The sequence below is a fragment of the Saccopteryx leptura genome, chromosome 3, assembly GCF_036850995.1.
Source record: "Saccopteryx leptura isolate mSacLep1 chromosome 3, mSacLep1_pri_phased_curated, whole genome shotgun sequence".
NCBI lineage: Eukaryota > Metazoa > Chordata > Mammalia > Chiroptera > Emballonuridae > Saccopteryx > Saccopteryx leptura.
Genome location: NC_089505.1, coordinates 371939397 through 371953189, shown reverse-complemented (window position 1 = coordinate 371953189; position 13793 = coordinate 371939397). Strand labels below are relative to the sequence as shown.

At 57.3% G+C, this 13793-nt stretch overlaps 2 protein-coding genes across 2 annotated transcripts; one reads left to right on the top strand and one right to left on the bottom strand.

The window, feature by feature from the left end:
* The first annotated feature begins 119 nt into the window (after positions 1-119).
* LOC136401485 (testis-specific serine/threonine-protein kinase 5-like) lies at positions 120-8389 on the top strand. The gene is made up of 9 exons (XM_066379816.1): positions 120-419; positions 4658-4945; positions 5295-5402; positions 5573-5775; positions 5862-5917; positions 7112-7244; positions 7337-7452; positions 7850-7978; positions 8070-8389. The coding sequence occupies exons 2-9, from the start codon at positions 4742-4744 to the stop codon at positions 8378-8380; spliced, it is 1260 nt and encodes a 419-aa protein (XP_066235913.1). The 5' UTR covers positions 120-419; positions 4658-4741; the 3' UTR covers positions 8381-8389.
* Positions 8390-8417: 28 nt separating this feature from the next.
* Positions 8418-11385, bottom strand: HGH1 (HGH1 homolog). Its single transcript, XM_066379811.1, is given in 7 exon segments — positions 8418-9629; positions 9722-9844; positions 9932-10023; positions 10222-10320; positions 10423-10523; positions 10600-11247; positions 11249-11385. Coding segments are annotated over 7 exon segments (1380 nt in total). The 3' UTR covers positions 8418-9449.
* Between the last annotated feature and the right edge of the window lie 2408 nt (positions 11386-13793).

Below are 13793 nucleotides of genomic sequence, written 5' to 3'. Positions count from 1 at the left end.
GCTGCGCCCTCCACCAACCGAGGCCCCGCGCGCGGCTGCCCGGGCCCGCCCCCACACTATCTCTGTGTTCATTGGTCGGAGGCCCTCATCGCTCTCTGCGCCCCGCCCACCGGACCCCGCCACCCCCAGCGAGCTGTTCTGCGCAAACTCTGCCTCGCACTCGGCCCCGCCCGCGCCGCGCTTGGACTGCTCAACTAGACTGTTAGGCTCCATCCAGCAGCGGTTCGGCGGGGCACTGCACAGGCGCGAGGAGCACCGTCCGTCTTGCTCCACGCTGAACGCAGTCTTCTCTCCTATTCTCCTGGGTGTCCCCATCAACACGACCCCCGTACACAGACACCGCCCCACGCAGCCCAGGACCTATCGGAGACGCGGCCTCGGGGCACCACTGCGCCCAAAGCCGGTCCCCCGGCAAACAGGTACAATGCCGGCTGGACCCAACCTGGACGCCCACGGGCACTAGGCTCTATATCGCTCACACATAAACACACATACTGAACACCCAACAAAGACCGGAGACCCCGGGGCCTCCGACCTTTCTGCGAACGGGTACACACGCACATGCACACGGGAGGCACATATGTATTCAGTCTGCCGCAGACCAGGAGAATCAGGAGGAGCATGTCTGTCTCTGCTTTCAGGACCTTGGGATCTGGATAGGCAGACTGTAAGCAAGTAAACTATCCATAAGGCATAACAAAGTGTTGTCAAGGGACACAACTCTGGTTTGGGAGAGGAGACTGCTTTCTTGGCAGACACTGACCTCTCCCTGCAAAGACCCCTGAGCTGAACTCGCCTGGACGGGTTCACAGCCCAAAATAAAGGAGGGTTGATGCTTCAGAAGCTCAGGAAGTGAACGGCGCATTCTGAGGACAGAGTAGCTAGCAGCACTGCATTCACGGTGTAACAAGTATCTGGGTCTTTGGCGCAGGTTGGGTCTGCAGAGAGCTGTGGGCAAGGGTGCAAGGGTGGCAAACTGGGCCCCCGAGGTCAGTACTGGAGCCAGGTGGCAGCTGAACAGTGGGAGGAGACATTCTTCCACAGAGAGAAGGGCTTCAGCCTGTTCTGGGGGGTTGTTTTGTTTTGTTTTGTTTTAGGGGTGGAGTCCAAAGATGAGACAGAACTCAGATGGCTAGATGGGACTGAGCCCTCAGGAAGAGCCCCAACCCCACCCAGCACTATCACCACCAGGCTGGAGGGGGGAAGGGTTAACTAAGGCATGTGCAAGTTGCCAGGGAGGGAAGACAGGAGGCTTCTTCTAAGCTCACCCATGGACGGCTTGCTCTATGTTCCCCATGGCCAGTGCCCAGCATGGCCTGCCCCCTCCCCAGCCTCAGCTGGACTTCAGTCCTCAAGCACACCAACTGCCCAGCACACCTGACAGCTGTCTCTAACTTTATTAAATTCCCCTTCTACAGTAGCGAGCTCTGTAAAAGGCCCGTGTCTGCGATTTGTTCCCAAGTGCTCAGTACCAAGCCCGGTGTGTGATGGGTGCTCAAGGAGTACAAGAGGGGTGCGGGCAGTGGCTCAGCCACCCACAGTGCTGCTGTAGCTCTAGACAGGGCCCTTCTTCAGCAACCCCACCTTAAATCCCCTCTGCTTGGAATACCTGGAATGGTTGCCTTTTTATTAAGATTTTATTTATTGCCTGGCCTGTGGTGGCACAGTGGATAAACCTTCGGCCTGGAATGCCAAGGTTGCTGATTCGAAACCCTGGGCTTCCCTGGTCAAGGCACATACAACAAGCAAACAATGAACAACTAACATGAAGCAACTTATGAGTTGATACTTCCCATTCCATGCTCCCCTTTCTCTCCTGTCTCTGTAAAGCCAATAAATAAAGTATTTAAAAAATATATTTTATGTATTGATATTTATTTTTTTAGTGAGAGGGACAGATAGGGACAGACAGACAGGAAGAAGAAGGATGAGAAACATCAATTCTTTGAATTCTTCATTGCAGCACTTTAGTTGTTCATTGATTGCCCACTCCTATGTGCCTTGACCAGGAGCTCCTGCAGATTAAGTGACCCCTTGCTTGAGCCAGCGATCTTTGGGCTCAAACTAGCGACCATGGGGTCATGTCTATGATCCCACACTCAAGCCTGAGACCCTGCACTCAAGCCAGATGAGCCTGCGCTCAAGCTGGCAACCTCTGAGTTTTGAACCTGGGCCCTCTACATCCCAGTCTGATGCTCTATCCACTGTGCCACCACCGGGTCAGGCTATTTATTGATTCTTAGAGAGAGGAGAGAGGGAGGGAGGAAGGGAGGGAGGAAAAAGTATTAACTCGTAGTTGATTCACTTTAGTTATTCATTGATTGCTCCTTTTTTTAAATATTTTTTTAAATTTTTTTATTATTTATTCATTTTAGAGAGGAGAGAGAGGGAGACAGAGAGAGAGACAGGGGGAGGAGCTGGAAGCATCAACTCCCATATGTGCCTTGACCAGGAAAGCCCAGAGTTTCAAACTGGCGACCTCAGCATTTCCAGGTCGATGCTTTATCCACTGCGCCACCACAGGTCAGGCCATTGATTGCTTCTTATATGTGCCTTGACCAAGCAAGTCTGGAGTTTCAAACTGGTGACCTCAGCATTCTAGGTCGAATCTCTATCCACTGCACCAGCACAGGTTAGGCTGGAGTAGTTGCTCTTTTTTTTTTTTTTTTTTTTTTTTCATTTTTCTGAAGCTGGAAACAGGGAGAGACAGTCAGACAGACTCCCGCATGCGCCCGACCGGGATCCACCCGGCACGCCCACCAGGGGGCGATGCTCTGCCCATCCTGGGCATCGCCATGTTGTGACCAGAGCCACTCTAGCGCCTGAGGCAGAGGCCACAGAGCCATCCCCAGCACCCAGGCCATCTTTGCTCCAATGGAGCCTTGGCTGCGGGAGGGGAAGAGAGAGACAGAGAGGAAAGCGCGGCGGAGGGGTGGAGAAGCAAATGGGCGCTTCTCCTGTGTGCCCTGGCCGGGAATCGAACCCGGGTCCTCCGCATGCTAGGCCGACGCTCTACCGCTGAGCCAACCGGCCAGGGCTGGAGTAGTTGCTCTTAACCTAACTAACCCCCCAGGTCAGCAACAAACCAGTTCATTTGTCCACATTTTCTATGTTCCAGGCACTTTGCCAGACACAGGCTGTGAGTGAGCAAGGAAATAGCAAACATAAGGCTTGCTCTTGAGTAGCTCACAGTCTAAGAGGGATGAGAAAAAGAACCTCAGCGGAACACTCCCAGGCCTTCCCAGTGGCAGGCACACCACACCCACCGTGAACCTCAGTGGGGGACAAGTTAAGTCCAGACACCAAGCCTCCACCATGACCCAGGCCCTGTAGGGCACTCCAGTCCACAGCCTCTGTGCCACGCAGGTCATGTGCACATTTGGGCCTCAGTTCTGTCACCCGTAAAATGGGTATCACTTGGTTGTGCTCCAGTTTGAGATTCTGGATGCTCACGGCCTGTCAGGCACAGTCTGTGGGAGGTGAAAGTGGCAGCTACTGTGACTGCTTCACGTGGCACCTGGCATGCAGCGGGCACTCAGTGTCACCTGCCACTCCGATGGTAACAGTGCTTCCAGAAGACTCTTGAGGACCAGAGAAGGCAGGGTCATATTGGCTGCTCTCTCCTGGAGCTGCAAGGTTTAAGCGGGACCTTGGCTGGGGCCTAACTTGCCTTGGGGATGTGTCCTTATTTCTGCAGAGAGCTCTGGGGGAAAGGCCTCCTGCAGGCCTTGGCCCAGGCAGAAGCTTCTAAGTGTCTAAGAAGGCAGTGACACTGTGTTGTCCCACCCCCACCCCCCACCCAACTGCCACCCAAGGACAAGAGATGCAGTTGAAACAGTTGCTGGCATATGTTGTCTTTTTTTTTTTTTTTTTTTTTTACAGACAGAGAGTGAGTCAGAGAGAGGGATAGACAGGGACAGACAGACAGGAACGGAGAGATGAGAAGCATCAATCATTAGTTTTTCATTGCGAGTTGCAACACCTTAGTTGTTCATTGAATGCTTTCTCATATGTGCCTTGACCGGGGGCCTTCAGCAGACCGAGTAACCCCTTGCTGGAGCCAGCGACCTTGGGTTCAAGCTGGTGGGCTTTTCCTCAAACCAGATGAGCCCACACTCAAGCTGGCGACCTCGGGGTCTTGAACCCGGGTCTTCTGCATCCCAGTCCGACGCTCTATCCACTGCGCCACTGCCTGGTCAGGCCATATGTTGTCCTTTTCCTTTCCTTATGTCCTTAGAAACTGTGCTGGCCTTCTTTTGCTCATTCTCCACCCCCAGCTTCTTCAAAGGTCTTCCGGGTCCTGCCACATCCAGGGGTGGCCCACAAAGACCTCAGCCTGGCTCTAACCCTTAAGAGGTTCTTGCCATAGAGTGGGCCCCATGGAGGGCAGAGCTGGTTCCAGCAAGATGTTCTCAGGACAGGCAGGTCTTGGGGACAGGACACTCCCTTTGAGGGCACAATGCAGGTGCAGCTCTAGAACCCTCCATTCTAGAACCTGCCCCTGCTTTCTCAGACCTTGGCTATACCAGCCTCCCACCCTGAGCTCTCTGCCCCAGTCCCAGCAAGACTTCCAAAGTTTGGCTGCAGCCGTGAGAGGCCGCAAGTCCCGCGTAGCCTCCTGTGGCCCTGACATCCCTTTCCCTCTGACACATCTCAGGCCTCGGCTGTGTCCCCTCACCTCCTCCCGAGAACTGGCTGTGAGCTGGACAACTCCAGCCCCTCCCACAGCACCCTGCCCTCCATGCAGGGCAGCGGCAGGCAAAAGCTGGACCAGCGAACCTTTAGGGCGCAGGTGCTTGAGTGCAGGGACAAGGGCTACCTGCTCTCCTCTAAGAAGATCGGTTCTGGGGCCTTCTCCAAAGTCTACCTGGCCTACGCCACACAGGAGCGCATTCAGCACAACCCCAGGCTGGCCTCTGACCTGCGAGGCAAGCGCCACACCATGGTGAGACAGCTCACCGGGGCTGCCCTCCAACCCCGCCCCAGCTGTCCCTGTCCTGACCCTACTCAGCTGCTTCAGCACCTCCCAGCCGCTTCAGCTCCCAGTCCTGCATCCTCCCAGAGGCCAACGCCCCCGCAGGCTGGCCATTCCGCGTTCTCCAACCCCTGAACACAGAAGTGCCTATCTACAGGCGGGGCGGGGAGGTCAGCCATGTCCCCCAGGACTCTGCTCACCCCACCTTACCCTGCCAAGTTCAACAACGTGCACAAAAGACACAGGACCTGTCTGTCCTGCCGCATTCTGCCCCGCAGGGCTGTGGTCTGCACACAGCGGTCACCGTCCATTCTTGCAGGTGGCGATCAAGATCATCTCCACTGCCAAGGCCCCTGTGGAATTCTCCCGCAAGTTCCTGCCCCGTGAGATCTCATCCCTCCATGCTACCTACAAGCACCTGAATGTGGTGGGCAGACACCACCACGTCTGTCCCTACCCGTCCCATCCTCTGTGCCAGCCCTCACCATACCCACTGCCCACCCCCCTGGCCCGCCCCCTTCTGTAGCCTCACAGCCCCATCCAGGGCACTGGACAGCCCCTCCTTGGGGCAGTAACAAGCTGGTGGGGTTCCTGCAGGTGCAGCTGTATGAGACATACCAGGGCAGCCAGCGCTGCTACCTGGTGCTGGAACTGGCGGATGGCGGCGACCTGCTGCAGCACATCAATGCGATGTCGGCCCGCCGTTGCTGCCCGGGGCTGGAGGAGAAGGAAGCCCGCAGGCTGTTCCGGCAGCTGGTCAGTGCCGTGGCTCACTGCCACAACTCGGGCGTCGTGCACCGGTGAGGGTACTGCCCAGTCTGCCCCCTACCTTCATGAGGAGGCCCACCCGAACCCAGGCCAGCCCCACCTACCCTTCCCCGCACAGGGACCTCAAGTGTGAGAACATCCTACTGGACGAGAGAGGGTTCCTGAAGCTGACTGGTGAGCAGCCGGTGGCCCCGCCCCGCCGGTGGCCCCGCCCTCCCTGACTCTTGACCCCAGCTGTACACACGTGCGTGCGGGAGAACCTGCACATTGCTGTCTCTGCCAGGCCCCTGCCCACCTCCGCACTGGTCTGCTCCAAACAGGACTCCAGCCTTGCTGATTGTGACCCCTCCCAGGAGGCCTCCGCCCCACCCTTGCTCACCGCCACTCTGCAGCCACTCCCACACCCCGTGCCCACAGCACAACCCTCCCTCTATTTCTTTTTTTTTTTTGTATTTTTCCGAAGTTGGAAACGGGGAGGCAGTCAGACAGACTCCCGCATACACTGACCAGGATCCACCCGGCATGCCCACCAGGGGGCGATGCTCTGCCCATCTGGGGCGTTGCTCTGCTGCAGTCAGAGCCATTCTAGCACCTGAAGCAGAGGCCATAGAGCCATCCTCAGCGCACAGGCCTCAACTTTGCTACAATGGAGCCTTGGCTGCGGGAGGGGAAGAGAGAGACAGAGAGGAAGGAGGGGGGGGGATGGAGAAGCATATGGGCACTTCTCCTGTGTGCCCTGGCCGGGAATCAAACCCGGGACTCCTGCACGCCAGGCCGACGCTCTACCACTGAGCCAACCGGCTAGGGCCACAACCTTCCCTCTAGAGCAGGGGTCCCCAAACTACGGCCCACGGGCCGCATGCGGCCCCCTGAGGCCATTTATCCAGCCCCCACCACACTTCTGGAAGGGGCACCTTTTTCATTGGTGGTGCAAAGCACAGCATCGCTCCTGTACAGTACCACTTCCAATGACACGGGATGCACGCATCACGGCTCTGGAAGCGTGTCATATCACTTGTTACGGCTAGCAGTGACAAATATGGAACTGGACATTGACCATCTCATTAGCCAAAAGCAGGCCTATAGTTCCCATTGAAATACTGGTCAGTTGTTGATTTAAATTTACTTGTTCTTTATTTTAAATATTGTATTTGTTCCCATTTTGTTTTCTTACTTTAAAATAAGATATGTGCAGTGTGCATAGGGAATTGTTTATAGTTTTTTTTATAGTCCGGCCCTCCAACGGTCTGAGGGACAGTGAACTGGCCCCCTGTGTAAAAAGTTTGGGGACCCCTGCTCTAGAGCCCTCTCTCTGGTCCCCACTCCTCCTGCAGCCTCGCCCATTCCACTCCCCCCCCCTCCCCGCAGACTTTGGCTTCGCCAGCCAGCTGGGGCTCAAGAACACACTGCTGAGCACCTTCTGCGGCTCCATGGCCTACACGGCCCCCGAGATCCTCATGAGCAAGAAGTACAGTGGGGAGCAGGCCGACCTGTGGAGTCTGTGAGTGTCACCCCATGGGCATCCCCAGCAGGGCAGGACCCTGGGGCAGGGGAGGGGGTGAGGGAGCATGCCTGAAGTGCCCTTGCCCCCAGAGGCGTCATCCTCTATGCCATGGTGACGGGGAAGCTGCCTTTCAAGGAGCACCAGCCCCACCGCATGGTCCTCCTGATGCGCCGCGGCCCCGCCTTCCCACCAGGCCTGTCCCCAGGTGAGCGCTGCCACCCTGTCCTTCCTAGACCCCAGCAGGAGCCCCGAGTCAGAAGGGTCATTATCTGCCATGGAAGGGGTAACGAGGACTCACCTAGTACACAACACCCATCCCACCCCCACCTGCTGTGGTGAGGGGAAGCTCAGTGGGGGGGGGGGTGCCAGCTCAGACTGCAGGAAAGGCAGGGGCACCCCCCTAAGCTGGAAGCCAAGCTCTGTCCTTGCCCAGAGCAAGCTGCCTCCTCTCTGTGCCATCAGTGACATGCAGAGCCCCTCCAAACCCCTCCTCTTTAGGCAGAGGAATGTGATGAGCATGGGCTGGGCAGGTGAGAGGCCAGGCTGCACAGGTAGGCGGGGGTGGGGGTGGGGTAAAGTCAGCCACGAGTCCTCACCTGCAGAGTGCCAGGATCTGATCCAGGCCCTACTCCAGCTGTGCCCACGAGCTCGCCTGGGCCTGCAGCAGGTGGCCACGCACCGTTGGATGCTGCCTGCTGCACACATGCTCTTCCGCATCAGCACAGCACCAGGTGGGGTGGGACCCCGAGAGTGGTGGGCAGGTGGACTGCCTCTCAGCAAGCTCCCCACCACAGCCATCTGATGACCTACTACGGTCCACAGCAGAGAGTGTGGTGGCATCCAGAGAGGACTCAGCACCCCCAAGGCCACTCCAGCAGCTCCGCCCTCTCCAGCATCAGGAAACCCCCAAGAACAGCTCTGGCCAAGTGCCAGCGCCTCTGAAGGCATGCCCAAGACAGGCTGCGGGCTCTGCCAGGCCGGGGCTCCGGAGCATCGCAGTGACCAACCTGCCTCCAGGCGCCACCTTTGCTCTGTCCCACGTTCACCATCAGGAGCGTGCTGGGGCACTACCTGGTCAACTGAGGGCGGGCGAATGGATCGAGTGGAGGCCAGATAAACCGTTTATTCCATGAAACCAGAGACGTGAACATCTGTGCAGAGAGCAGCTGGCCCTGGGGAAACTGGCCGTACTCCTGGACCAGGGAAAATGAGTCCACACACTTCCACACCATCGATTTAATTGGAGGAGGGGAGAGTGGTAGACTAGAGGGGACCCAGGAGGGAAACACGATGAAACACCTACCCTCTAAAGTAGAGTGGCTTCCAGCTTTGGGAACGGCACCAGGACAGAGGACATGGGGAGTAGGGGTGATGGGAATGCCTGGAGCACTGTGGTGCACAGGGCCTGGGCGGGCCAGCACTCAGATTCTGTGCAAAAGATGGCACTAGGTTTGATGGGAGGCTCAGAAAAAGAGCATAGAGGGCCATGCTGACAGAACTGCTTGGAGGCTGCAAAATTAGAGGGACTGTGGGCAGAGCCAGGGCATAGGTCAAGTGGGAAACTGGAAAGGATGAAGGGGAGGCCGCGTCCAGCCAGTGCTCCAGGGACAGGACAGGGGGTGTGGCTCTAGGAGACCCCCCACAGGCTGTAGCTGGTCAAGGTGTCAAGAGTTCAGCTCACTGAGACTGAGGAACTGAAGACCCAGATGGAGGGACTTGGAGCATGACAGAAAAGAAAGAGCACAGCTTGCACCTGGGTGCCTGCTCAGGTCCCTATGCCTGTAGCACCCCTGGGACTGGACAGTTCCAGCTGACCTCTCAGGCTTAGTGTTTTTCTGTCCAGTCCCACCAGCAGACCTGAAAGGAGGCTCATGGCTCCGCTGGCTACCTCCCTGGAGGTACCTGAGAGCCACAGGCCTGGCCAGCCCTAGCTGAACAATGCTCTTCTGAGCAAGCTGCATTGTTGCTGGAAGCAACAGGGCACAGGGCAGTGCCCTCAACCCTCCAATGTTTGAGGGGTATTAGCCTTAAAGCCCTCATCACCTTCATTATGAACCCAGAGCTTAAGCACGGCCTTGCTTCTCAGCAGGGCACACACAGCCTCTCAGCAAAGTGACCCAGAGGCCTGCCAGCAGGTGCAAGAAGACCTGGTCTGGGGGGCCAGAATGAAGGGCCTGGAGCTGGCGGTGGGCTGCAGGGGCCTCAGGTGGGTGCAGCCCCCTCCGCTTGTAGCCCTGGGGCCAGCTCCTGCTCCTGCTGCTCCCGCTGGCACTGCTCCCACTCCTGGAGGTCCAGCCGCTGCAGCTGCCGCTCCACCTCCTCGGGCACCTGCACTTCCAGCAGATTGTCCATGCCTCGTTCTGGCTCGTCCCCAATAAGCACCTGCCACGGGAGAGGCGGGTGAGCCGCCAGCCAACATACCACACTCATCTCCCCATCCTCTCCAACCCCCACACCAAAACCCTGCCACGCACCTGAATGAGCTTCTCACAAGTCAGCCGCACATCAGACTCGGGCTCCCAGCTGTGCAGCTCACGCAGAATCAGGTAGGCTCCCTGGTCCCTCACCTGCTGCCGACCAGGTGCTGTGGCTGTCAGCTGGGAGGGAGCAGAGATGAGACAGACAGCAGTGTGGTTGTGTCTATGTGGAAGGGGTGGGATTCCTGCCCCAGGACACCTGCTTACCAACATGATGGCTTCAATGAGCATCTTGCGGATGTCGGCGTCGGGCTCCCGCTGTTTGTCTGGCGGCAGGTACTGCAGGTCCACAGGCAGCCCTAGGGGTGAATGTAGGAGTCACTGGGTCCCTGTGCTGGGCTGCCGAACCAGACCTCTCCCATTTCTGTAAGCCCCATCTGTGCTCAGCAACTTGTTGCTAGAAGACTTTAGAAGCCCTAATCTGCACACTCCTTCCCCACCCCTGCTCCATGACTGGCCTCCCCCCCTCCTTCCAGGCCAACCCTGAGGCCACTCACGCTCCATCTCCTCCTCTGAGAACTCCTCAGGTCCAGCCAAGGGCAGCAGCAAGAAGGGGAGAATGTCCACCTCCGGCCCCAGCAACCACTCGTGGTGTCCTGGGGCGGGGAGGGCACAGGGTTGCGGGTCAGTCCAGTGTGGCCCTAGAATCCAGTCTCTGCCCCGACTGTCCCCACCGCGACGCCCCAGCCACCACTTACGGTGCTCGAAGCAGCAGTTGCGCAGCGTCCCCACTACCCCGCCCCTGCGCACCGTGGAGTCAGGGTATTGGGTAAGCGGCAGTAGCCGCTGGACCACGCACCTGCAGGGAGGGACCACTCAGTACAGACCCTGCTCACTTCCGGCCCTCCCCCCCCCCCGGGCCTCCTGGGGTTCACCTGTCGGGGTCCAGTAGGAAGGCTCGTGCCGCCGGCCGCTGGCTGAGGTTGGAGAGCACCGGCCCCAGGTAATGCAGGGGCGCCCGGGCGTTGTACCCAGGCGTGCACAGCGCGCGCACCAGCCGCTCCAGGCCCGACTCCCCCGGCTCGGAGGCTGTCAGCACCTCCATCAGCGAGGCGCACGGCGCCGGCTCACGGCTCAGGTTGGCCAGCACGGCGGCCGCTTCTTCCGCCCAGGGCCACTGTGGGTCCAACGCGCGGCCCAGCAGGCGGGCAGGCAGCCCGGGATCGGCCGCCAGCAGCGGGTCGTGAAGGCCGGAGTCGGCGGCCAGGTTGACGAGGGCGCGGGAAGCGTCGCGGGCCGGGGCCGGGGCCCGGGCCGGGGCCGCCGCCAGCTCTACCAGCGCCCGCAGCAGCGCCGCCTGACCCGCCAGCAGTGTCCGGCCCTGGCCCGAGCCGGTCAGCGCGAGCACGTGCCGCGCTGCCTCCTCTTGCAAGTCCGCCCGCACACCGGGCTCCAGGAAGGGCAGAAGCTTCGCCGCCTCCGCCTCCAGCGCCAGCGACCCGGTGGGGCCGACGTCGGCAGCCGAGGCACCTGTGTCCGGCGCGGACTCCCTCCTAACCGCAGGCATTTCACAAGCCCCGGAACAGCTCAGCGCCGGTCCGCGTACGCTGTCCCGCCCACCAGAAAAAACGGTAGCCACAGTGACCAATCCAAGACTGAGGACTCGACTCAGGGGGCGGGACCAGTGTGTGGAGGCGGGGCCACGCCGAGGCCCGGGGCATTATGGGACTGGGTGTCGGCCAGAAGCGGCACTTGGCTGGGTAGGGGCAGACATTGAGTTCCCTGTATGGCACCACCCCTTGGTGTGACCCGCGAGCCGGCCCCTGGGGCCTGACTGATTAGATCGGCCCTCTTCCATCATGGATTGGGCAGGCATCCTTCGATGGAATAGATACATAATCAATGACATTAGCTTTCCAATGTTAGACCAGCTTTTCATTCCTAGCATAAATCTCTTTTATATATACATATTTTTTTAATTTAATTTTTTGTGTTAGAGACAGAGTCAGAGAGAGGGACAGACAGGAAGGGAGAGAGATAAGAAACATCAGTTCTTGGTTGTGGTTCCTTAGTTGTTCATTGACTGATTTCTCCTATGTGCCTTGACCGAGTGACCCCTTGCTCGAGCCAGCGACCTTGGGCTCAAGCTGGTGAGTTTTGCTCAAACCAGATGAGCCTGTGCTCAAGCTGGCGACCTCGGGGTCTCAAACCTGGGTCCTCCACATCCCAGTCCGACGCTCTATTCGCTGCGCCATCACCTGGTCAGGCTATTTATTTATTTTTTTTTTACTTTTTTAGAGACAGAAAGACAAACAGAAAAGGCGATGAGAAGCATCAACTCGTAGTTGCAGCACTTTATTTATTTTAGATTTTATTTTATTGGCTTTGGGGGGGGCAGAGACAGAGAGAGAGGGAGAGTGAGAAAGAGGAGAAACAGGAGCATCTACTCATAGTAGTTGCTTCCTGTATGTGACTTGACCAGGAAAGCCCAGGGATTTGAACCTGAGACCTCAGCATTCCAGGTCAATGCTTTATCCACTGCACCACCACGGGTCAAGCTGCAAAATTTTAGTTGTATATTGATTGCTTCTCGTGTGTGTATTGGGGAGGAGCAGGGCGCCAGCCAGTGACCCCTTGCTTAAGCCAGCAACTATGGAGTCATATCTATGATCGCACACTCAAGCCAGCAACCCCACGCTAAAGCCGGTGACTTTGGGGTTTTGAACCTGGGTCCTCAATGTCCCATGTCAACACTCTATTCACTATGCCACCACCTGATCAGGCGTGGCAGAAGTAATTTTAAAGTTAAAGGTTCCCTGACTTATGGTGATGCTGTGGATAAAGCAGGGGTCCCCAAACTTTTTACACAGGGGGCCAGTTCACTGTCCCTCAGACCACTGGAGGGCCAGACTATAAAAAAACTGAACAAATCCCTATGCACACTGCACAGATCTTATTTTAAAGTAAAAAAAAACAAAACGGGAACAAATACATTTTTTTTTTTTTTCATTTTTCTGAAGCTGGAAACAGGGAGAGACAGTCAGACAGACTCCCGCATGCGCCCGACCGGGATCCACCCGGCACACCCACCAGGGGGATGCTCTGCCCACCATGGGGCGATGCTCTGCCCATCCTGGGAGTCGCCATGTTGCGACCAGAGCCACTCTAGCGCCTGAGGCAGAGGCCACAGAGCCATCCCCAGCGCCCGGGCCATCTTTGCTCCAATGGAGCCTTGGCTGCGGGAGGGGAAGAGAGAGACAGAGAGGAAAGCGCGGCGGAGGGGTGGAGAAGCAAATGGGCGCTTCTCCTGTGTGCCCTGGCCGGGAATCGAACCCGGGTCCTCCGCACGCTAGGCAAATACAATGTTTAAAATAAAGAACAAGTAAATTTAAATCAACCAACTGACCAGTATTTCAATGGGAACTATGCTCCTCTCACTGACTACCAATGAAAGAGGTGCCCCTTCAGGAAGTGCGGCGGGGGCCGGATAAATGGCCTCAGGGGGCCGCATGTGGCCCGTGGGCCGTAGTTTGGGGACCCCTGGGATAAAGTGTCAACCTGGAATGCTGAGGTCATCAGTTTGAAACCCTGGGCTTGCCTGGTCAAGGCACATATGAGAAGCAACAAGTTGATGCTTCCAAATCCTGTCCTTCTTCTCTCTCTAAAATCAAAGAAAGAAAGAAAGAAAGAGAGAAAGAGAAAGAAAGAAAGAAAGAAAGAAAGAAAGAAAGAAAGAAAGAAAAAGAAAGAGAGAGAGAGAAAGAAAGAGAGAAAGAAAAACGTTCCCTGACCTGTGGTGGTGCAGTGGATAAAGCATTGACCTGAGGTCGCTGGTTCAAAATGCTGGGCTTGCCAGGTCAAGACACATACGGGAAGCAACTACAAGTTGATGCTTCCTGCTCCACCCCCACCCTGTCTTTCTCTCCCTTCTAAAATCAATAAAATAGCCTGATCAGGTGGTGGCACAGTGCATAGAGCGTTGGACTGGGATGCAGAGGACGCAGGTTCAAGACCCCAAGGTCGCCAGCTTGAGCACAGGCTCATCTAATTTGAGCAAAGCTCACCAGCTTGGACCCAAGGTCACTGGCTTGAGCAAGGGGTCACTCGGTCTGCTAAAGGCCCATGGTCA